This window comes from Nycticebus coucang, chromosome 14 (genome assembly GCF_027406575.1).
Source record: "Nycticebus coucang isolate mNycCou1 chromosome 14, mNycCou1.pri, whole genome shotgun sequence".
NCBI lineage: Eukaryota > Metazoa > Chordata > Mammalia > Primates > Lorisidae > Nycticebus > Nycticebus coucang.
In genome coordinates, this window is record NC_069793.1 from 56,285,082 (window position 1) to 56,308,209 (window position 23,128).

Consider the following 23,128-nt stretch of genomic DNA (forward strand, 5'->3'; position numbering starts at 1 on the left):
CACTTTATTAGCAGTTTCCTTCATTGTTTCCATCATTTCTTTCATTGTTTTCATCATGTGTATTCTAAATTCCCTTTCTGTCATTCCTAATATTTCTGTATAGGTGGAATCCTCTGCAGTAGCTACCTCATGGTCCCTTGGCGGGGTTGTTCTGGACTGGTTCTTCATGTCGCCTGGAGTTTTCTGTTGATTCTTCCTCATAGGTGATTTCTTTTATCTGTTTCCTTGCCCTAATTTTCCTTTCACTTCCTCTTGCTCTTTAAGTTCTCGTGCCTGTGGACTAAGGGTTACAGGACCAGAAGGGTGAGAAGGTTGAAGAGCAAAAAATGGATGAAAGAAAGGAGGACTGAGTGGTAAGAAAAAAAAAAGAAAAATAGAGAAAGGAGAGGGGGTGGGTAAAAGGAATATTGACAAAAAGAAGAGAGGCACAGAAAGAGGGAGACAGAGCAATATAGGTGTACAGTAGGGTACTTTGATATAACCTTCAAAAAAAAACCACTTTCTGGGGGTGCCCAGTGGGGTGGTTCCCTTGAGGTCAGCAGCTCTTTGCTAACCTGATCAGACACAGTACCCCACCTCCACCAAGTAGAGAGGAAAGACAAAAATGCTATAAATCAAACCAAAACAAGCAAACAGAAAACTTCACGGGATAAAATTGGCTGGAAAAACCAAATAATAGCGGTAGAAACACTAACAAAAATGAAGTTCTGTTTATTGAAATAGGCAGCAATGGGAATTATAATTAAACTAGAAAAATTGAGAAAGAAAAAGGATCTGTATGGAAAAGGTTGAACTTAAAAAACAAAACAACAATCAACAACATCAAAATAAACAAAAAAACCAACCAAACCAAAAAAAAAAAAAAAACACAACCAAAAACAAAGCAGTATGTATATGTTATTGAATATTGTCTGGACAACATGTGGTCTTCTGGGGTATGAGATGTTAATCACAGTTCTGATACGACTGGAGGCTGCTAGTTTCTCAAACCCCAGCAGGTAGACACCCTAAATCTCTCTTCAGCCCACTTAAAAGGCACTTTGAACTTGTTCACTTACTGAGCAGAAGCTTTCTCAGGGAAGTGCTTGTCGCTGGAATCACTGCTGAAGTGGCTATCCACTTATCCTGTGTGTCAAAACTGGTCTCCCTCTGCCCCCGAGGGTTAGGGCTGCAAGGTGGCTCAGACCCCGCCCTTAGGCTACTTGGTCGCTGGATTACCAGCTCCCACCCAATTCCAGCTCTGCGACCCTGAGGGCGGAGCTTGCCGGGGCAGATTGCTCACAATGTCTGCCTGTGACCCAGAGCCAAACACTATTAGCTCCATCTGGCTCAGCGGCTCAGACTGGGGCCCTGGACAAAGGCCAAAGTTCTCCGCACTCCTGCTCAGGCTCTCCCCGAGGCAGTTCAGCTGAGTGCCAAGTCCAAAGACACCAAAACAGTTCACAGGTAAGGCCTTTCTGGTTTGCAGTCTCGCTGCTACTGAACTTACAGTTGCGGGCAGGTTTAGATGGATTGAACACACGCGACCACTTGCCGGTTTTCCACTGTTTTAGTCCTCCTCTTGGGGTCCAGAAGTCTCTCGCTGACTCCCTGTATCCTCTCAGGGGTGATGGTAGGAAGATCCCACCAGCCAGTGATGCCTGGAGTCCTATATCCCCAGAGTCATGGTGCCCAGATGCAAGGAAGCTGTTACTCGGCTGCCATCTTGCTCCGCCCAGATGCCCTCAGTATCCATTGCCATAGTTCTTCTGTATGCCTTCTGATATTTAAATACTGAAGTTCCCAACTGCTCCTTCTTTTTGCCAAGAGGGGTCTGAGAGACAAGGGTGCCAGTGGCAAACTTCGGCCTGAAGACTCTTAAACTTTAACCCATTGTTATTTTATCTAATGTTGTTTGCAATACGATTTGTTGGATTCATAGTCTCCCATAAACAAGGCTTTTGTTCTAAAGGGATCTTTTGTCTCTACTTTCACTTCCACGCAAGAGCTTTCTGCCTAAGGGTTAGGTTTCACTACAGGCTTAGCCAGATTCCCATAGTTGAAGGAATGTATTAGTGAGCCCTTTAAATCTGGAAGTCCCCAACCAGGTCGTTGGCCTGTTAGGAGCTGGGCAGCAGAGTTCCGCCTTACCCTCTCCAAGCATCCCACCTCTGGCCCCCACCCCTTCTCTCTGGGAAAAATTATCTTTCTTCGGTGGAAAAATCACTTTCTGTGAAACTTCGGAACCTGGTTACACAGCAGGAGGTGAGGTGATGGAGTGAAGCAGCTTCATCTGTTAACCAAGGCCAGTTGCTCCCCACATTCCCATCACCGCCTGAGCTCCACCTACCAACCCCTCACATCCCCCATCCTGGGGAAAAATTGTCTTTCATGGAACTGGCCCCAGGTGTCAAAAAGGTTGGGGACAGCTGCTTTAGCTTGTTTCCCTGCCTTCCCAGCCCTGACCTTTGCTTGGCTTTCTTTAGGGCTGATAGTTGTGTGGCTATCCTGTGCATATTTTTTCTCTGTGGAGAACCGATCTATGGGATCGGATCATAACAAATACTGCTTCAATTCCAAATAGATTAACTTGGGTCTGTTCATCTCTTACCCTACCTACTTCATGCTGTAATTGTTACATGTATCACTTTTTCTTTATTAGTATTAGATCATAGCTGTGTACATTAATGTGGTCATGGGGCACCATACACTGGTTTTATAAACAGTTCGACTCATTTTCATCACACTGGTTAACATAGCATTCCTGGCATTTTCCTAGTTATTGAGTTAAGACAATCATGTTCTGCATTCACTAAGTTTCACATGTACCCTTGTAAGATGCACCACAGGTGTAATCCCACCAATCACCCTCCCTCTGCCCAACCTCCCCCCTCCCTCCCCTCCCTCTCCCCCTTCCCCATATTCTTAGATTATAACTGGGTTATAGCTTTCCTATGAAAGCCACAGATTAGTTTCATAGTAGGGCTGAGTACATTGGATACCTTTTCTTCCGTTATTGAGATACTTTACTAAGAAGAATATGTTCCAGCTCCATCTGTGTAAACATGAAAGAGGTAAAGTCTCCATCTTCCTTTAAAGCTGCATAATATTCCATGGTATACATATACCACAATTTATTGATTCATTCGTGGATCGATGGGCACTTGGGCTTTTTCCATGACTTAGCAATTGTGAATTGGGCTGCAATAAACATTCTGGTACAAATATCTTCGTTATAATGTGATTTTTTGGTCTTCTGGGTATATAACTAGTAGAGGAATTATAGGATTGAATGGCAGATCTATTTTTAGATCTCTAAGTGTTCTCCAAACATCTTTCCAAAAGGAATGTATTAATTTGCATTCCCAGCAGCAGTGTAAAAGTGTTCCCTTTTCTCCACATCTATGCCAACATCTCTGGTCTTGGGATTTTGTGATATGGCCTAATCTTACTGGAGTTAGATGGTATCTCAAGTTAGTTTTGATTTTCATTTCTCTGATGATTAAAGATGATGAGCATTTTTCCATGTCTGTAGGCCATGCACTTGTCTTCTTCAGAGAAGTTTCTCTTCAAGTCCCTTGCCCAGCCTGCGATGGGGTCACTTGTTCTTTTCTTGCTTATACGTTTCAGTTCTCTGTGGATTCTGGTTATTAAACCTTTGTCAGATACATAACCTGTAAATATCTTCTCCAATTCTGAGGGCTGTTGGCTTGCTTTACTTACTGTGTTCTTGGCTGTGCAGAAGCTTTTTAGTTTGATCAGGTCCAAGTAGTGTATTTTTGAGGCTACTTAAATTGCCTGGGGGGTCCTCCTCATAAAATACTCACCCAGACCGATTTCTTCAAGGGTTTTCCCTGCACTCCCTTCTAGTATTTTTATAGTTTCATATCTTAAGTTTAAATCTTTAATCCAGTGAGAGTCTATCTTAGTTAATGGTGAAAGGCGTGGGTCCAGTTTCAGTCTTCTACAGGTTGCCAGCCAGTTCACCCAGCACCATTTGTGAAATAGGGAATCTTTTCCCCACTGAATGTTTTTAATTGGCTTGTCAAAGATCAAATAATGGTAAGTAGCTGGGTTCATCTCTTGGTTCTCTATTCTGTTCCAGACATCTACTTCTCTGTTTTTGTGTCAGTACCATGCTGTTTTGATCACTATCGATTTATAGTATAGTCTGAGGTCTGGTAGCGTGATTCCTCCTGCTTTGTTTTTATTTCTGAGTAATGTCTTGGCTATTTGAGGTTTTTTTCTGATTCCATATAAAACGAAGTATTTTTTCAAGATCTTTAAAGTATGACAGTGGAACTTTAATAGGGATTGCATTAAAATTGTATATTGCTTTGGGTAGTATAGACATTTTAACAATGTTGATTCTTCCCAGCCATGAGCATGGTATGTTTTTCCATTTGTTAACATTTTCAGCTATTTCTTTTCTTAGAGTTTCATAGTTCTCTTTATAGAGATCTTTCACGTCCTTTGTTAGATAAATTCCCACATATTTCATCTTCTTAGGCACTACTGTGAATGGGATAGAGTCCTTAACTGTTTTTTCAACTTGGCTATTGTTGGTATATATAAAGGCTACCTATTTACGAGTGTTGATTTTGTAACCTGAGACATTGCTGTATTCCTTGATCACTTCTAAGAGTTTTGTAGTAGAATCCCTGGTGTTTTCCAGATATACAATCATATCATCTGCGAAGAGCAAAAGTTTGATCTCTTCTGACCCTATATGGATACCCTTGATCGCGTTTTCTTCCCTAATTGTGGTGGCTAAAACTTCCATTACAATGTTAAAGAGCAATGAAGATAATGGGCAGCCTTGTGTGGTTCCTGATCTGAGTGGAAATGGTTTCGATTTAACTCCATTCAACACAATATTGGCTGTGGGTTTGCTGTAGATGGTCTCTATTGGTTGAAGAAATGTCCCTTCTGTACCAGTTTTCTTAAGTGTTCTGATCATGAAGGTATGCTGGATATTATCAAAAGCTTTTTCTGCATCAGTTGAGAGAATCATATGGTCTTTGTTTTTTAATTTGTTTATGTGCTGAATTATACTTACAGATTTATGTATATTGAACCAGCCTTGAGACTGGGATAAAACCGATTTGGTCATGATGTATAATTTGTTTGATGTGTTGCTGGATTCTGTTTGTTAGGATCTTGTTGAATATTTTTGCATCTATATTCATTAGTGATATTGGTCTATAATTTTCTTTCCTTGTTGGGTCTTTTCCTGGTTTGAGGATCAGGGTGATGTTTGCTTCATAGAACGTGTTGGGTAGTCTTCCTTCTTTTTCTACATTTTGGAACAGGTTGAGTAATATAGGTACTAGTTCCTCTTTAAAGGTTGGGTAGAATTCTGAAGTGAAGCCATCTGGTCCCGGGCTTTTCTTTTTAGGGAGATTTCGTATGGTTGATGCTATTTCAGAACCTGATATTGGCCTGTTCAACATTTCCACTTAATTCTGGCTAATTCTTGGAAGGTGACATGCTTCCAAGTATTGGTCAATTTCCTTCAGATTTTCATATTTCTGAGAATAAAGTTTCTTGTGATATTCATTAAGGATTTTTTGAATTTCTGAGGTGTCTGTTGTTATTTCGTCTTTGTCGTTTCTGATTGATGAGATTAGAGATTTTACTCTTTTTTTCCTGGTTAGGTTGGCCAAAGTTTTATCTATTTTATTGACCTTTTCAAAAAACCAACGTTTTGATTTATTGATTTGTTGCATAATTCTTTTGTTTTGAATTTCATTTAATTCTGCTTTAATTTTGGTTATTTCTTTTCTTCTACTGGGTTTGGGTTTGGAATGTTCTTCCTTTTCTAGTTGCTTGAGATGTCCCATTAAGTTGTTAACTTCTTCTCTTTCCATTATCTTGAGGAAGGCTTGCAGTGCTATAAATTTCGCTGTTAGGACTGCCTTTGTGGTATCCCAGAGGTTCTGATAATTCATGTCTTCATTGTCATTTTGTTCCCAAAATTGGCAGTTTTCTTCCTGATCTCATCTCTGACCCAGCTATCATTCAGCGTAAGGTTATTCAAGTTCCATGTTTTTGTATGAGTTTGCAGGTTCCTGTTGTTACTGAGTTCAACTTTTATTCCATGGTGATCCTAGAGGATGCAAGGAATAATTTGTATTCCTTTAAATTTACTGAAGTTAGACTTGTGACCTAAGATGTGATCGATTTTGGAGTATGTTCCATGGGCTGATGAGAAGTATGTGTATTCAGTTTTGTTGGGATGAAATGTTCTGTAGATGTCTGCTAAATCCAAATGTTGGATGGTTAGGTTTAAATCTAAGACTTCTTTGCTCAGCTTCTTATTGGAGGATCTATCCAACACTGCCAAAGGAGTGTTGAAATCTCCGACTATTCTGGAGCTGGAGGAAATCAAGTAGCTCATGTCTGTTAGAGTTTCTCTTATGAATTGAAGTGCATTCTGATTGGGTGCATAAATTTCATTATTGATATCTCATTGTATTGAGTATTGCCCTTAACAAATATGAAGTGACCATTTTTGTCCTTCCTTACTTTTGTTGGTTTAAATCCTATTGTGTCTGCAAATAGAATTGCAACACCTGCTTTTTTCTGGCTACCTTTTGCCTGAAATATGGACGACCCTCCTTTCACTCTGAGTCTATATTTATCGTTTAAGGTGAAATGTGACTCTTGTATGCAGCAAATGTCTGGCCTGGGTTTTTGTATCCAGTCAGCTAAACTGTACCTCTTTAAAGGACAGTTTAAGCCATTCACATTAATGGAGAATATTGATAAGTCTGGTGAAATGTTGGGTATCGAGTTTTTCGAATGTCCAGTGGACTTTTTTAATCCTTTTGCCACTGTGGAAGTTGGAGTTTGATCAAAAGTTTCTGAATGAGTTAATTTTGTGGCAGAGGATTGGGCTGGTCGTTATGGAGTATAGATCTGAGAATATCCTGAAGAGCTGGTTTGGTTATGGCAAATTTCTTCAACATATGAATGTCATTAAAGTATTTAATTTCTCCATCATAAATGAAACTCAGTTTAGGTGGATACAGGATCTGGGGTTGAAAGTTATTTTATTTTAGGACATTAAAAGTTGATGACCATCCTCTTCTGGCTTGAAAAGTTTCAGCAGAGAGATCTTCAGTCATTCTAATATTCTTCCCTTTGTAGGAAATGGATTCCTTATGTCTGGCTAGTTTCAGAATTTTCTCTTTCATATTTACACTAGTGAAGTTAATTACAATATGCCTGGGGATATCTCATTTGGATTAAGTCATGCTGGGGTTCTGAAACTATCTGCTATCCGAATTTCAGAATCTCTTGGCATGTCTGGAAAATTCTCTTTCATAATTTCATGGAGAAGGGTCTCTGTGCCTTGCGAGGCCACTTCATCACTTTCAGGGATTCCAATGAGGTTGACATTAGCCTTCTTCAAATGATCCCAGAGCTCTCTGAGAGAATGATCTGTTTTTGCTCTCCATTTCTCTTCTTCTTTGAGAGTTTGGGACCATTCAAAAGCTTTGTCTTCAATGTTAGAAATCCTTTCTTCTGCTTGCCCCACTCTGTTACTGAGGGATTCTACTGTATTTTTCTGATCTTTGAGTCCTGCAAATTCTTGTTTCAGTGTATCAAAATCTTTGGTGGTTTTGTCTTTAAATTCATTAAATTCTTGGGACAACTTCTGAATTTCTCCTCAAATTTCTAATTCTGACTTTTGAATTGCTCTTTGAATTTATAATTCCAAATTTTCCTTTATTCTATTAATCTTGTTTGCGATCCAAATTCTGAATTCAATTTCTGACATCTCGGCCAGCTGTTTATGAATGGGATCTTCAGTTACATCTGCCATATCTTTCTTTGGCGCGGTGGATCTATTCTGGTTATTCGTTCTACTAGAGTTTTTCTGCTGATTCTGCCCCATGATTATTTTACATCGTTTGACTTTTTTCCTGGAGCTTTGTTGAGGACCTGTACAATGCTACGGCCTGAAAGACTGGGGACCTATTTGGTATGGTGAGGCCATGTGGTTCTGTCTTGTTTTCAGCTGGTCTCTGTTCAACCCTAGTGAAACAGTTACTCTGGGTTGAAGTTTCAGCTGTGGAGAAATACCAGCAATTAAGTCACCCTGCCCCACACAGGCAATAATTGGAAAAGGAAAATCAAACCTTCCTACAACCATACACCCAGGGCACCAATTGAATAGTCCTCGGGCGAGTGGCTCAGTTCAAAAGGTCCAAATCAGTTGTCTCAGTCAGTACCTGTCTCAGGTGTGAGAGTTTCAAAGGTCTCTGGGAATTGGATCACAGGGGTCTGGTGACCACTCAAATATGACTTGCTCCAGTGCTCCGTGAAGTCAGGAGGACCCGCCCAGCAAATAGAGTAGTCTGGGAAGGTTGATGCCTCCTTCCCCACCTTGCACCTCTGTCACACCCAGTCACTGATAGCCCCCACAGGGCTGTGACTCAGTTGCCTCCAGTGAGCAGATTCTCCAGGGGTTTGTACCTGCCTGAATCACAAGGAAATCTGTATCTGCTCAGCCAGGCCACTGCTCTCTGCCTTTATCCAGCAGGGGGTGGTGAGGCCTGACAACCTCGTGCGTATGATGGAGTCTCGGGGGTGTTCACTCAGTTCCCACCCCACCCCTGATTGATGTTACTGACAGAACAAAACAACTTTGTGGGAGTTTGTTTCTGTCCCTGCTAAATTCCTCTGCAGAAGAGAAACTGTTTTGAGTTCCCAGAACCTGTACCTCTTCACTCTTTCAGGTTTGTATTCCTAGCACGGTCCGTTCTAGCCTCCTGCCTTCCTTTGTCTATGGGCTGATGATCCCCTGAGGGCCGGGTGTGTCTTAGGCTCAGTAAAGTGGTCCTCTGTGTCAGCCCTACCTTGGGAATTTCCTGGGTCTGCATGTGTGTTTTCTAGTTCCCGCACTCTGCCCAGGCTGGTACTGCCACAGGCAAACCCTTTACTCACAGGGCCTGTGTTTCAGTCCTAGATCTGTTCCGCAGTGGTTGCCATCTGAGAAGATGCCCGGCCTCCTCTGGTTGCCCAGGAACACAGAGGTTGTGGCTTCAGAATATCTGGGGTGGGCCCTATTGTTGCCACAACGGCTGCTGCTCTGTGCCTTAGGGCACTGCCACTCCAGTATGGTTCCCTCTCAGCCGACTGTCCTCTCCTCACTCCCGTGCCGCAGTATCCACACTGACCAGCTGCAGTCCAGGCCCTGTCCACACCCCTCAAGAAATCACCCAAGAATCTGGACTTCTGGGGGACAGGCCTCCAGACCTCAGAGTGAGAGTGGAGGGGAGTGCTGGGAGCTCAGAATTGCAGGTCGAAACACCAAACTTATTGAGAGCAAATGAGCAAATAAACAGATAAAAAGGCTACCAGACACACAAGCCCACAGATGCACAATCAATCAGAAACACATAGACATACAGACAACAACAACAAGAAAACCAACTACATTAAAAATTATGATAATCATAGAACAAGTGAGAAAAAGAAAAAAAAAAAGGTAAAAAACATACAAAGAAAACGAACAAACAAAAACCCTCTAGAAATCTGATGTTAGTACTCTCAGAAACCATAAGAAGCGAAGAGGAAGAGAAAAGGGGAAGGGGAAAAAAAAGTGGTGTTCATAAAAACGTTAAAAAAGAAAGAAAAAATTAAAAATAGAAAAAATAAAAGTAAATGTATATATAAAAATAATAAAAATTAACGATAGTTCCTCCAAGAAAATGATGAGAGAAAAGAAAATAAGGCACCAACCACAGAAGTATTATTCTTGTATATATGTAGAAATATACATCTATATGTATCATGTAGGAATCGACTTTCGTAGGAATATATTTATAATGCAATATACTTTCTGGACACCAGGTGGTGCTGTGAGTGGTTCCCAGGCTTATACCTGATTCATAGTTTATACTGTTACCAGGTAACTACCTTACCTGGCTGATCGCCATTTTGGAGTTTCTAAAAGTTTTTACCTAATTGTTGTGCAACCTCAGCTTCTCTGTTCCAGACAGCTTTCCTATCTGACCTCCCAACTCGGTGCAGGAGTCCACGCTTCAAAAATCTTTCCACTCTGCTCCCGCATTCTCCTGCAAAGTGGTAACTGCAATCAACTGTGGGGGAGGGGCGGGCTGCCGCCAGCGGCACAGCTGCGGCACACGGAAACCTTCTGCTCAGTTTATGTGGCTCAGGGTCTCACTTTTGAGTCTGGAGATTTGAGTCCAGCCACCTGCCAGTTCGCCACACAGCCTGAACTGCCAGCCCACACCAGTATTCCTCACCCGGAATGGTCCGGTCTATTTAATCACTCCTGTTGTTCTGGGGGAAGGTGCCCACCATTTCGGACAATTCAAAATGTCTGTTTCCAGGCAGAATCCTTCCCTTCAATTTTCCATCTGGTTGCTTAGTCCCTTGTGGCTCTGAGCGGGGCCCCTTTCGGGTTGCTAAACTCAGCTCAGGAATAAATTTACGTCAAATGGGTTTTGCCAGGAATTGTAAGCTGCTGTCCTCCGTGAGGGTGGGGCCTGCCAGCCAGCACGGCCAAACAGGGAGAATCTCTACAACAGAGTCCATGGTTTTAAATTACACCTCAAATACAGCAATCCGCCAATTTGCTGCGCATCTCCAGCTGTCTGTCTACAGCAATAATCTATGCAGGGAAAAGGTCCAGACCCCTCCTTCCTCTCACTTGATGACTTGGGAGAGATGGGCTACCCATCTGTCCCGTCCGCCATCATGCTCCGCCTCCTACATGTATCACATTTACATAATTATAAACCTCGTAAAACAGTGTTATGATTTTTGCTTTAAACTATATTAAGAGGAAAAATTGTCTTTTATATTCATCTAGTTATTTACCATTTTGATGCTCTTTTTTTTTTCTTAGCACTTTTTCTGATGAGGAATCAGTGGTAATTTAAATGTAAAATATTCTTTCCTTAGATGCATTGGGTCAATTTTCTCTGGATGCTTTCAAAACCTCTTCGACTTTTAGCAGTATGACAGTGATACTTCTAAGTATGTTCTTCTTTACATTTGCCTTGCATGGGGTTTGCTGAGCTTTGTGATTCTGTAAATTTTTATCTTCTAGCCATCTTTAGGAAGTTTTGTCATTATTTTTTCCCTATTTTTTCAGGGACTCCAATTACTCATATATTAGCCAGTTTGATATTGTTCTGTAGGTTCCTCAGGCTCTATTTATTTTTAATCTTTTTTTCCTATATGTTCTTTACATTGAATACTTTCTATTGATCTACCTTCAGGCTTACTGGCTCTTATTAATGAATTAATAGCAATAAATGGGAAAAATATATAAAATAGTAAACTTCATTAAAAAAACCAAAACAAATAAAAATTGAACACCTGAATAGTTCTATATTTATTTTTAAAATCAAATATGTAATAAAGAACTTTCCTATAAAGAAAGCTTCTTTCCCAAATGATTTCACTGGTTAACTCTTTCAAATATCTAAAGAAGAAATAAGGGAAAACTTATACAAACTTTTGAGACTATTTTCCAACTATTTATAAGGCAAGAATAACATTAATACCAAGACATGACAGGATGTTATAAGAAAAGAAACTTATTAGCCAGTATCTCTCATAAATATAGACATAAAAATTCCAAATTTGATATTAGCAAACTGGATCAAGAAATATATATATATATATATGTCACAATCAAGTGTGCAGTATATTCCAGGAGTGTCTGTTTGGATTTAGATTAAAAAATCAACCAATGTAATTCACCATGTGTAGATAAAGGGGAAAAGTCATATCATTACCTCAATAATTTGGGGGGAAATTGATAAAATTTAACATTAAAACATGAGAAAAACTCCGAATAGGAATAGAAGGAAACTTCTTTTATATAATAAGGGATTTTATTTGTAAAAAACCCATAAACTAAAACTAGTATTATTCATTATTCTTTTTTGTGGGGGGGATGGTGAGACAGGATCTCCCTTTGCCCCAGGCTGGAGTACAGTGACCTCATCATAGCTCACTGCAGCCTCAAACTTCTGGCTCAGCTGCCCAAGTAGCTGGGACTATAGGTGCATTCCCAGATAATTCAAAAATTTTTTGGTAGAGACAAGGTCTCACTATGTTGTCTAGGCTGATCCTGAACTCATGCCATCAAGCAGTCCTCCCTCTTTGGCCTCCCAAAGTTCTGGGATTACAGGCATTAGCTGCTGCACACAGTGTAAAATTGGTATCATTCTTAATTGTGAAATATTGAGTGCTTTCCTAATAAAGATAGGAGAAACGCAAGGATGTCCTTTCATACAACTTGTCTTTAACATTGTACTAGAGGGTATAGCCAATGCAACAAGGCAAGTAAAAGAAATAAATTTATGTTCATTGGGAAGGAGGAATAAAACTGCGCTTACTTGCAGATGACATGATTGTGTACATTGAAAAATCCCAAAGAATCTACAAGAAATGAATTAAGGAGGTTGAAGGATGCAAGATCTATATATATAAAAAAAAAAACAGTATATTTTTGTATGCTAGCAATGAACAACTGGGAAATAAAATTTTGAAATACCACTTATAATATTATCACAAAACATAAAATACTTAGTGATTAATCTAACAAAATATGTGCAAGATATTTATATTCAAACTCATAAAATTGTTGAGCAAAATTGAAGGAGACTAAAATAGATGAAATAAACCACATTCATGGATTGGGATATTTGGTACTACTGATGTCAGTTCCCCCCAAAGTGATTTATAACTTTAATCCAAATTGACATCTAGAACACATACTTTTCTGGTATAAGTAGAAGTTAATTCTAAAATTTATTTGGAAATACATAAGACTCAAAACAGCCAAAAAAGCCTAAAACGGGCAAAGTTGCAGGACTTATTTGACCTGACTTCAACATGTACTGTAGAGCTATAGCAGTCAGTACAGTGGGGTACTGGTGTAAGGGTAGAAAAAATAGATTAGCAGAACAAAACTGAGAGTCTAGAAATAGACCCACACTTACGTGGTCAGCTGACATTTGACAGATTTCAAAGCAATTCAATGAATAGGGATGGAACAATAGTATATCTATATGGAGAAAAATGGACTTTAACCCTCTAGCTAAAACCATAGACAAAAATTAGTTTGAGGTGATGCTTTGGGAAAACACTCCTCAGACCATCCTTTCCTCTAAGCTCCACAACAGTCAGCACAGAAGAGAACTTCTGTGATCTAATGTGGGTTCCCCCATACACACACCAAGCAGTGAACACCGGCTCTGATTCATTTCTGATGCTGTCTACATGGGAATAGTGATAGATCCCAAAGGCTGAGGACTTAGTACCCAAGACTCCCCCCACCCCTGACACCAGCCACAAGTCCAAGTCCATGGAGCTTCTAACCAACTGGCTTCAAGTTGGAGTTCCCATGACCCACCCTGTCTTTGGATCCAATTAATTTGCTGGAGCAGCTCACAGAACTCAGGGAAACATTATTTATGTTTACCAGTTTGTTGTAATAGATATTACAAATGATACAGGTGAAGAATGCATAGGGTAAGGTGTGGAGGAAGGGGTGCAGAGCTTTCATGCCCTCCCTAGGTGTCATCCTCCAGGTGCTTCCATTTGTTCAGCTATCTGGAAGCATTGCAAACCCAGCCCTCTGGGGTTTTATGAAGGCTTCATTACATAGGCATGATTGGCAACCCTGTAGAAATGTTACTGGACAAAATGCACAAGATCTGCACCTAACAAGGCCTATTCAAATTCTTCCAGGCCTCTCTATACTCCTCCCACCAGGGTTTGGGGTAAGACCCTCTGTGGAATGAGAATCTTTTGATCCACAATCAGATTAGAGTTCTGCTTTGGGCAATTGAAAGGAGGATAGGAGAAGGTCAGAGAGAGAAATTCTGTCTCCTGAAGCCTGCTCCTGATGCCTAAAATGCCCTGACACTATAACAAGGACCATAGGAGTTATGAAACTCCATAGAAAATGTGGATAAAACCATATATATATATATATATAATGTATGTATGTATGTGTATATATATATATATATATATCTACATATATATGTGTAGATCTGCCCACCTATAGTGTATATATGTATATTAATATATGTATGTTAATATATATGTATATGTGTGTGTATATATACATATGTATACATATATCTTAACACTATAGGTGGGCGGATCTACATCTAAAAGGTAAACTCTGAAGCTCCTAGGAGAAAGCATAAGAGGCTAGCTTCCATCCAGGGGATAATCAAAGATTTCTTAGAACACAGAAAGTACTTTTTTTTTGGAGACAGAGTCTCACTTTGTTGCCTTTGGTAGAGTGCTATAGTGTCACAGCTCACAGCGACCTCCAGCTCTTGGGCTTAGGCGATTCTCTTGCCTCAGCCTCCTGAGTAGCTGAAACTATAGGCGCCCACCACAACGCCCAGCTATTTTTTTGTTGCAGTTTTGGCTGGGGCTGGGTTCCAACCCTCCATCCTCGGTATATGGGACTGGCACCCTACTCACTGAGCCACAGGTGCCGCCCCAAAGCTAGTTTTTTTGGTTGTTTGTTTGTTTTGAGACAGATCCTTGAGCTGTCACCCAGGGTAGAGTGCCATGGCATCATGGCTCACACAATCTCAAACTCCTGGGCTCAAGCAATTCTCTTGCCTCAGCCTCCCAAGTAGCTGGGACTACAGGCACCTGCCATAATGCCTGGCTATTTTTTTTTTTTTTTTTTTTGGTTGTAGTTGTCATTGTTGTTTGGCAGGCCTGGGCTGGATTTGAACACGACAGCTCTGGTGTATGTGGTTGGCGTCTTAGCTTCTTCAGCTACAGGTGCTAAGCCACACACAAAGTACTTCAAAAACTAATAAAATTGGCTTCATAAAAATAAAACACATTTTCTCATCAAAAACATATTAAAACCTGGTTTCTTGTACCCTCAGTGAATCCCCAACAATAAAAAAAAAGAAAAGCATATTAACAAAAAAAAGAATAAGCCAACCACAGAGTAAAATATTTGCAGAAATATATATGACAAAGAACTTGTATCCAGAATATAGAGCCAATTCTGACAACTCAATAAGGCAACCCAGTTTTTAAAATGATCATTGTGCTTGAACAGGTATGGCACTTAGAAAGATATGTCAAAAGTAAATAAACATATGGACATTATTAGTCATCAAGAAAATGCAAATTAATGCCGAAATGAAATATCACTGCATACTTTCTAGAATGCCAAAATTGAAGATTGGCAAGTTCAGATATTGGCAAGGATATGGAACAACAGGAATTCTCCTACCTTGCAGAATGCAGAATGGTGTAGGTCTTTCAGAATACAGTTTGGTAGTTAATTGTAAAGTTGAACATTTATTTACCACTTACTCAGCAATCCCAAATTCAAAAAAAGATTTGTAGGATATGTTTATAGCAGCTTTAATTATATATAAGTAGCCCCAAATTAGAAACAACCTAGATGTCCATTGCCAGAAGAATGGGTATACAATTTGTGGTATATTCATGCTATGGAATACAACTTGGAAAGAGAAAAGGAAGGCCTGTGATACATGGATGAGTCTCAAAAACCTGTGTTTCAGTAGTATGAGAATATATAAATATCTCAATAAAAATTTTAATTAAAAATGTTAAGCCAAAAAGTAAGATACAAAAGAGAACATACTGTATTCTTTTCATATATATGAAGTTTTACAAAAAGCAAGACCTATTTATATTGAAAAAAATCAGAACAGTTGCATCCCCCCCAGGACAAGAAGATTCACTGGGTTATGGCATGAAACTTTCCTTGAAGGAAATTTCCAGGGAATTGTTCTATTTCTTTATTGTGGTGTTGGTTGTGTAGGTCTATACATACACTTGAGATTTGTGTATTCTATATCAAAATTATACCTAAGTTACAAAGAAAAGATATTTCCATCTTTCTAACTTGCAAGTTAGATTTTATTTTTATTGACTACATTCAAGACCTAGATCTTTATATGAGCAACCTTATAAAAGAAGTCTATATATTTGGAAGTTGATTTCTCTTCTTTCCCTTGCTTTTTGTTCCCTTCTTTTTTCTTCTGAAATCCAAAGGAATGTGAGAGAAGGTAAGTGACCAGTACACACAAAACTATAGCAGAAAACTGGTATCAGAATTTTGTCATTTGGACCTTGTGCAGGCCTATAATTTGAATGTGTGACTCTAGAAATGGTTGCTATGGTGATAAACCACTTTACTTAAATAGCATGTATTTTACTCAAAATTCAGAGAAATGGTAACAGTTTCTAGTAATCATGCACTGGTATTAACTTGCAGGGATATGCCTAGAGCTTACAGGTTTTGCATCCATTATAACCAGATAAGTTCATCAGGTTAAAGCTAAGTCAGTGAATAATGAAATATGTATATTTAGCCTAGTTTTCTTGTTACATATCTCCCCTTGCACATATGGAACCCCCTTTTCAAGATTAATAATATGAGCTGGAGAAATGAGGCCAAGGGTACTGAATTACAAAAAGGTGAAACTGAAGGGAACCTTGTAAGGTCATCTTTTCCATCATTCTGCCTCCAGAAGAACTGACTATTCTTCGGTCGTCCCAAATGGTACGAATTTGTCAAAGATGAAGAACAATCGTAATGCTGCTTGGGACAGCCCCTGGTGTAACTAACCATCCTGACTGACTGCAGCATTCAGTGATGCCATCTGGCTCCACGTGCTGATATCTTCCCCTTCTTCATTTGATAGATTTTGAATATATTATCCTCTTATTCTTTATCTTTTGAGATTGAAGGATCTCTCTTATAAAGAAATCTCCACCCCTTCATCATATTAGTAGCCTGTCTATAAACATTCTCTGGTCCCTTTATATCTGTTCAGGCTGGTTGCAATGTTTCAGGTTTGAACTCAATCACAATTTTATATAAGGATAGAACATTTTTTCTTTGATTTCTAAGATGCTGTCTGATGATAGCCAGATTTTCTTCACTGTTGTGCAATGGTACATTAGACCAGTATCTTTATCTTCAGAGAAGAGTTTACAATGACGTTCGGGTCCTCTATTGCACTGATAAATGGATAACCGACAGTCTTATAATGATAATTTAGAATCTTGCTCCCAGAGCTGAATATTGAAATTCCTCTGTCATCTTTTTCCCCCTTTATACAATCTTATGGGAGCTCATCGTCTTCTATTTGCTTTTCATGACCTGGAAGATCTTATAGCCTTGGCAATTTCATTTTTCATTTCTCTGTTCTATTACTTACAAAACCCTAAAATTGCATCAGTGACAGCATACCTCCCTGAGGAATCCTACCAGCTATGAGAGAAGAAGAGGAGACACCCAAAACTTAGATGATCTATAACGTAACAAAAGAAATCCCTGAAAAATTAAGATTTGTTCATGTTCTTAGATAAAGCCTGGAAGCTGGAATTTGCCTTGGCCATTTATATTCCAAGGAGATGAGAGGCTTGGTTCTTTGCGAAGAAAACTACGTGGCCTGAGAGTACCATGGCCATTCTGCATCCTTGTTCTATCAGGGAATAGTTTCAATGGGGAGGTATTTAAGAGGGGATTCTCAGATGCTTTAGAAAAACTATTAAGAGTCTGCTTCCCTGTAGTCCCAGCTACTCGAGAGGCTGAGGCAAGAGAATCGCTTAAGCCCAGGAATTGGAGGTTGCTATGAGCTGTGTGAGGCCACAGCACTCTACCGAGGGCCATAAAGTGAGACTCTGTCTCTACAAAAAAAAAAAAAAAAAGAGTCTGCTTCCTAAACAATGGCATCCTAAACTTAATGTAACTGCAGATTAGCTGAGAGAAATGGCAAGATAGACATACACACAGTATTTTACAAGGTAAACACATATACATAGAAGCTCAAAGCATTTGCAGTAAACATTTGCATAAAGGTAAGCAGATCTGCACTAATCTGTCTGTACAAAAAATGAAAAAAATATATAAAAAGTTAGCCAAGTATGGTGTTGCACATTGGTAACTCCAGCAACTTGGAAAGCCAGGACAAAAGGATTGCTTGAGCCCAGGAATTTGAGGTTGCAGTGAGCTGGTGATGGAGCCACTGCACTCCATCCTGGGCTATAGAGAGAGACCCTGTCACTAAAAAACAAAACCAAAAAAAAAAAAAAATACCAAATTGACAAAGAAATATGAAAACAGGTGCTTTTATGTGCTGCTGGTGAGAGGCTAAGTTAGTAAAGCTGCAATGGAAGGCAATATGGTAATGTTCAAAATTACAAATTCATATACCATTTGACCCAGGAAGTCCATTTCTAAAATATATATCCTATAGATATACTTACACATATGCAAAATGACATAAGCTCAGGACTATTGACAGCAATGCTATTTGTACTAACAAAAGACTAGAAAAAAAACCCAAATGTTCATTCTGAAGGGACTGCCTAGTAAATTATAGTACATCTAAACAAGGGAATACTACACAACCAGAAAAAAGAATGAGGACGTTTTATGAATTGACATAGAATGATCTTCAAGGTAATCACTATTTGAAAAAATCAAGGTATAAGAGTTTTTTTCCAGTTGGCTACCATTTGTTTTTAAAAAGGGGAAGAAAGCAAAGCATGTTGATAGATGAGTTAAACCAAACCATATGAAATTGCCATTATAGACTGATTTGACCTGCAGCCAATGGAAATTACAGTTGGTCCATTATCATTTGATTCCACCTAATATTTACTTGAAGATGCATAAGATCTCTCTGGAACCAGACACTGTAAATTACAGTATTGGTTGTCTTTGATAGGACAGAGTTGAGTTAACTAGAGTGCAAGGAGGAAATTTTGAAAATTATGAATATTAAATTGTGAGTATATACTACCTATTTAAGAAATAGCTAAAATTATGAATAAGTGTGGCTAAGGAATATAATTTTCTCATCTTGCTGTAGAATGAAATAGAAAAAAATCATGTTTCTACACCAAAGCAACTAAACAGTTTGGTTTAGTTTTCTTTTTCCTTCCACTTTGTCAGAAAATTCTAATAATGATCTTCAGATACTGTATCCAAGAAGAAAATACCAAAGCCTGTAGAGTTTGGGGGGAAAAAAAGAAAAAACTCCACAGAACCAATCCTGTCCACAGAGACTATTTCTAAGTATTTCTTACTGGGCTACTGTAACTTCTAAGTTTAGTGACTTGAGTACATTAACAAATGGGACAGTGAGAAAGAACATAAACTTTATGAACATGAGCACAGTAAAAAGAAAGTGACTGAGTGTCCGTTCCCATTCTGTAGAATATTAGTTGTGGACTGTCAAAAACATTTCCTTAACTGCTTGGATGATAACTCACAATCCAAGGAGAAATGTCAAAAGAGAGAGGCTTACACTTAGGTTCACCTTTTAATAGGATTTGTACGCAAAGCTAATTAAATTTTATGAATTGAAAATTTCAAGATAGATTATGTATCTTAGGGGCCACAACTGTGCTAAGCAAAGTAACTTGTCCTCAGCCAGATACTAGAACATCAGAGGTGTTGCATCCTCTCCTTACTGCAGAACATAAGGAGTTTTGATAAGAGACTATAGCCTATATTAATGAATGCTGGAGAATTTTAAATATTTTCCACTTCTTAAAATCATACATAGAGAAGCAACCCAGAAGATTTCTTGTGGGGAGGGGGGACTGGAGAAAATAACCTTTCTACAATTCAACTTTTATACACGTTAATTTTTCAAGGTTCAAAATGATTTTTAAATATTACCTGCTGGAGAATTATTGTATATGTTACAAAGCCAGACATAATGATGTTCTGAGGAGGCACACATTTAAGGGCTGTCTACAAAAGGCAAACGTCAGGTAGATTTTTTCTTTCTTGAAATACAGATAGCAGAAAGTGTAAATGACCCAAAGTTTTGCTGCAGCCCTGGGCGGTCATATATTCATTGGGTAAATATACATTAAGTGCCTGCTACTGGGTATAAAATGTGGCCATTGCATCACAAGAGCCTGAATAATCAAACACCAGATTCCTTTGTGTTATATGTAATCTTTTCACATTCTTTAAAAATTGTTAACCTGATTGTTAACCCAAAGCTGCTGCAACTTTCAGTTTACTCAGTTTACCCAAGTGTTAAATTTGTGAGTCCCAGGCAGTTCTGTGTCGTGAGAGCTTCCTGTATCTCCACCCTTTGTTTTGGCCCTATCCTTTGTAGGTATCCTGTGGCATTTTCTGCTCTTTTAGAACTCTATGCTCAGTTTCATTTAATTTAAAGCAGTGTTTTTCAACCTTTTTTTTTTTTTTTTTAATCTCATGGCAAACCTCGAACCTTAACTATAAACTTCCACAGCACACTTAAATTATGTTGATCCAAAAAAAGAATTAAAAAAAAGGAATAACCTTACTGAGTTTGAACTTCTTTTGAAAACAATTTAATTAGTGATTTTTAACCATTTTCAAGACCCACCTAAGATCCTTTCATGGCACACCAGTATGCCAGGCACACTGGCTGAAAATCATTGATTTAAAGTAATAACTTTTAAAATGGGCCTAAGGTCAAGATGGACTCTGCTCTCCCCCAAACAGAGGATTTGAGACCACTTCTTCCTGTATGGTATAGTGAGGCGACCCAAGAAATGCAAGTGACTATTGAAATCTTGTCTGCTCATTTCATTCTTCAAAGCCCAGGAATTCCGTTCATGGCCACTCTTTAAATACATTCTTGTGATAACCCCTGTAGTAAACATGGAAATAACTATTTTCTCCCATTTTTAACAGTGAAGAATTGAGAAGTCTACAGACCTACCCAAGTAGTGTGACTGAAATTAGTAGCCAGTGTCTGGAGTTAATACGGGAAAATGAGAGAATGTAGGTGTGGGCCATGTGCAGCACCTCTGTGCCCGGCTTGGAAAGAATAATCACAATGTACTTGTCAGGGCATCTGTACATGTGTCAAGCTTGTGCAGAAATCTGTAAGGATGAAATGAGATGAGTACAAGCACATCCAAGTGGACGTCCCTATATAAATGTTTGCTTTCATTTTGCAGGGCAGAGGTTTTGAAATTGGGCCTGTACAGTCTGCTCCACACCAAACACTAAACAATTCAGTTTGCTTAAAGGTGCAAAAGGAGGGTTGTGTTTTTTTGACATTTAATTATTTAATAATAATTTTATAATGTGACTTAAATATCTCGTATCCAGCGAGAGCTCCAACTTGCAAATGTGGGGTAATTTTGTAGTTCCTTGCTTCTTTTGAACAGATGTGTGTTATTTTATGTCTGAAAATTAATCTAGGACTTTTCTTTTGTTCTCAGTCCACTTCTGAAAATTTTCCTGCGACCAGGAAGAAGGCATTAGTGGACAATGTTGATATGTGCTGTTCAAGTAGCCCATCTAGCAGAGGCCTTCCGGTTGAACTCAAGGGAGAAACAGAGAAAACCTCTGTGACTTCAGGCCAAGGAACAGTAGCCAAATACACTGCTAAATCCACAGCCTTGTCTAGAACCAAAAAGCAACCCTAAAGTTTCCTCCAGTGCTGGACAGTACAGAAACAAAGCTGCTCTTATTAGCACTAAAATGAGGGGAGAGGAAAGGAAGAGGACAGCACTCTGCTGAGCTAAAGCCTTCCATCTCCTCTGAGCCCTGCTGTGTGTTTGCATCAGGTTAAAATTGCAGCTAGTCATCTCCAAAGCAGTCTAACCTGCATGTTAAAGGACAGCCACCAATAGACTTGGCATTGGCAGCAGCTGAAATGAACTCAAGATGTATGTGAGGGTTGTTTAGGGGGGCAGATGCCCTTAATGCAAAGCTGTGGGCATACTTGCTCAGTTTTACTTCACATTCTTATATTTAGGCACAGTTGTTTATAGGGGAAAACAAGAGGCCAGATATGGTAATGGAGGTTCCAAATAATTATGTGCACTTTGCACTAGAAGACTTTGTTAGAAAATGATTAATAAACTTGCCATAGGCATTACACAGAAGTGCTTCAGTCATTCAGATGTGTTCTTGTGATTTTAGTTTGCTATAGATTGTTTAAAACAACTTATTTTCAGCATAAAAATAGGAGATTTTGTAACTGATTGCCATTAACTTGCTGCTAAATTCCCAATGTATTGATTAAATCAATAAAATACAGATGTTACCCATGCACACTAATTTTTATATTAACAAGGGGTGAATATAAGGCCCTCTAAGTCTTTGTGCAAGTTAGCATGGCTGTCTGCTGCAGCAGTAGGCACACTTCCGAGGGGAAGGTCATGAGGCCGGGTACAGAGGAAAATACATCGTGACTATTAGCATTAGAGGGATCTCCTTTCCACCTGCCATTCAAAGTCAAACTGGGTGAATAGATGCTTCTCTCAGCTTCACAAGCAAACTCTAAATAAATACTTCACAATTGCTTTTACTTTTTATCAAGTAGTAACCTAGTTTCCTTCCAACCCCCCCTGTGGAATTGTCAGTTAAGGCTCCAAAATGGCCCACTTCTGGCCAGCTAAGCACGTACTAGTTGCATTCAAATCCACTGAGTGGCTAAAGTGATGGTACATGTGCTTCTTGCAGTGTATCTAGAAGACACTTGTGGTTCTGAATGGGTCAGAGTAACACTGGCTTATGTAATCCTTGGCTAAGTGGTTCTCCCAGTATTTTTTTAGTACCTTTAATGTGCTTTTCTTCTGGAAACCTGCTGTCCAAAGCATATTTAGTGTAAATTGTCTGTATTTTATCTTACATAGCTTCCTCAAGGTCTTTCTTCTTGATTATTATATCCGGTCCTATCAGGAGCCCGTAAGCCATATTCTGAGCTTAAAGCATTCTCTCAGGGTTTAGTGAACCAGTCCTTAAAGAGTGTGTTCTGTTCCCCCAGTGAGACTCCTTGCCTTATGAGGCAGGTGGAGACTTCCCTTCCCTAGTAGTAGTCTCAGAGGCAGAGGAGAGAGCTGCACTTCTGTCATCTCTGGCCGGGAAGAGCAGAGACCTAGTGCTTAATGGAGTTGCCTAGTGACTGCTGCTGTCGTGCAGAGAAGCCAACCAAGACAATGGCTCTGCTTCTGCCTATTGTCTGAGCTTGAAAATGAAATATTCCCTGTATTTACTTTTATAGTGATGTTGTCTTTTGGGATTAGAAGATTTTGTTGTTACATGCAGTACTATTGACATTTCTCTTGGCCCTAAAAATTAGTGATTCTGCTCAGTAAG

General features: G+C 39.3%; 1 protein-coding gene across 2 annotated transcripts in view; it reads left to right on the plus strand.

The window, feature by feature from the left end:
- STK33 (serine/threonine kinase 33) overlaps positions 1 to 22,077 on the plus strand; it is a 321,663-nt gene extending 299,586 nt beyond the window's left edge. For both annotated transcript variants that reach the window (XM_053562040.1, XM_053562041.1), the window contains one exon: positions 21,244 to 22,077. In XM_053562040.1, coding sequence (XP_053418015.1) covers positions 21,244 to 21,450 — 207 coding nt within the window. In that variant the 3' untranslated portion in view covers positions 21,451 to 22,077. The remainder of the gene's footprint in view (positions 1 to 21,243) is intronic.
- Positions 22,078 to 23,128: the final 1,051 nt, after the last annotated feature.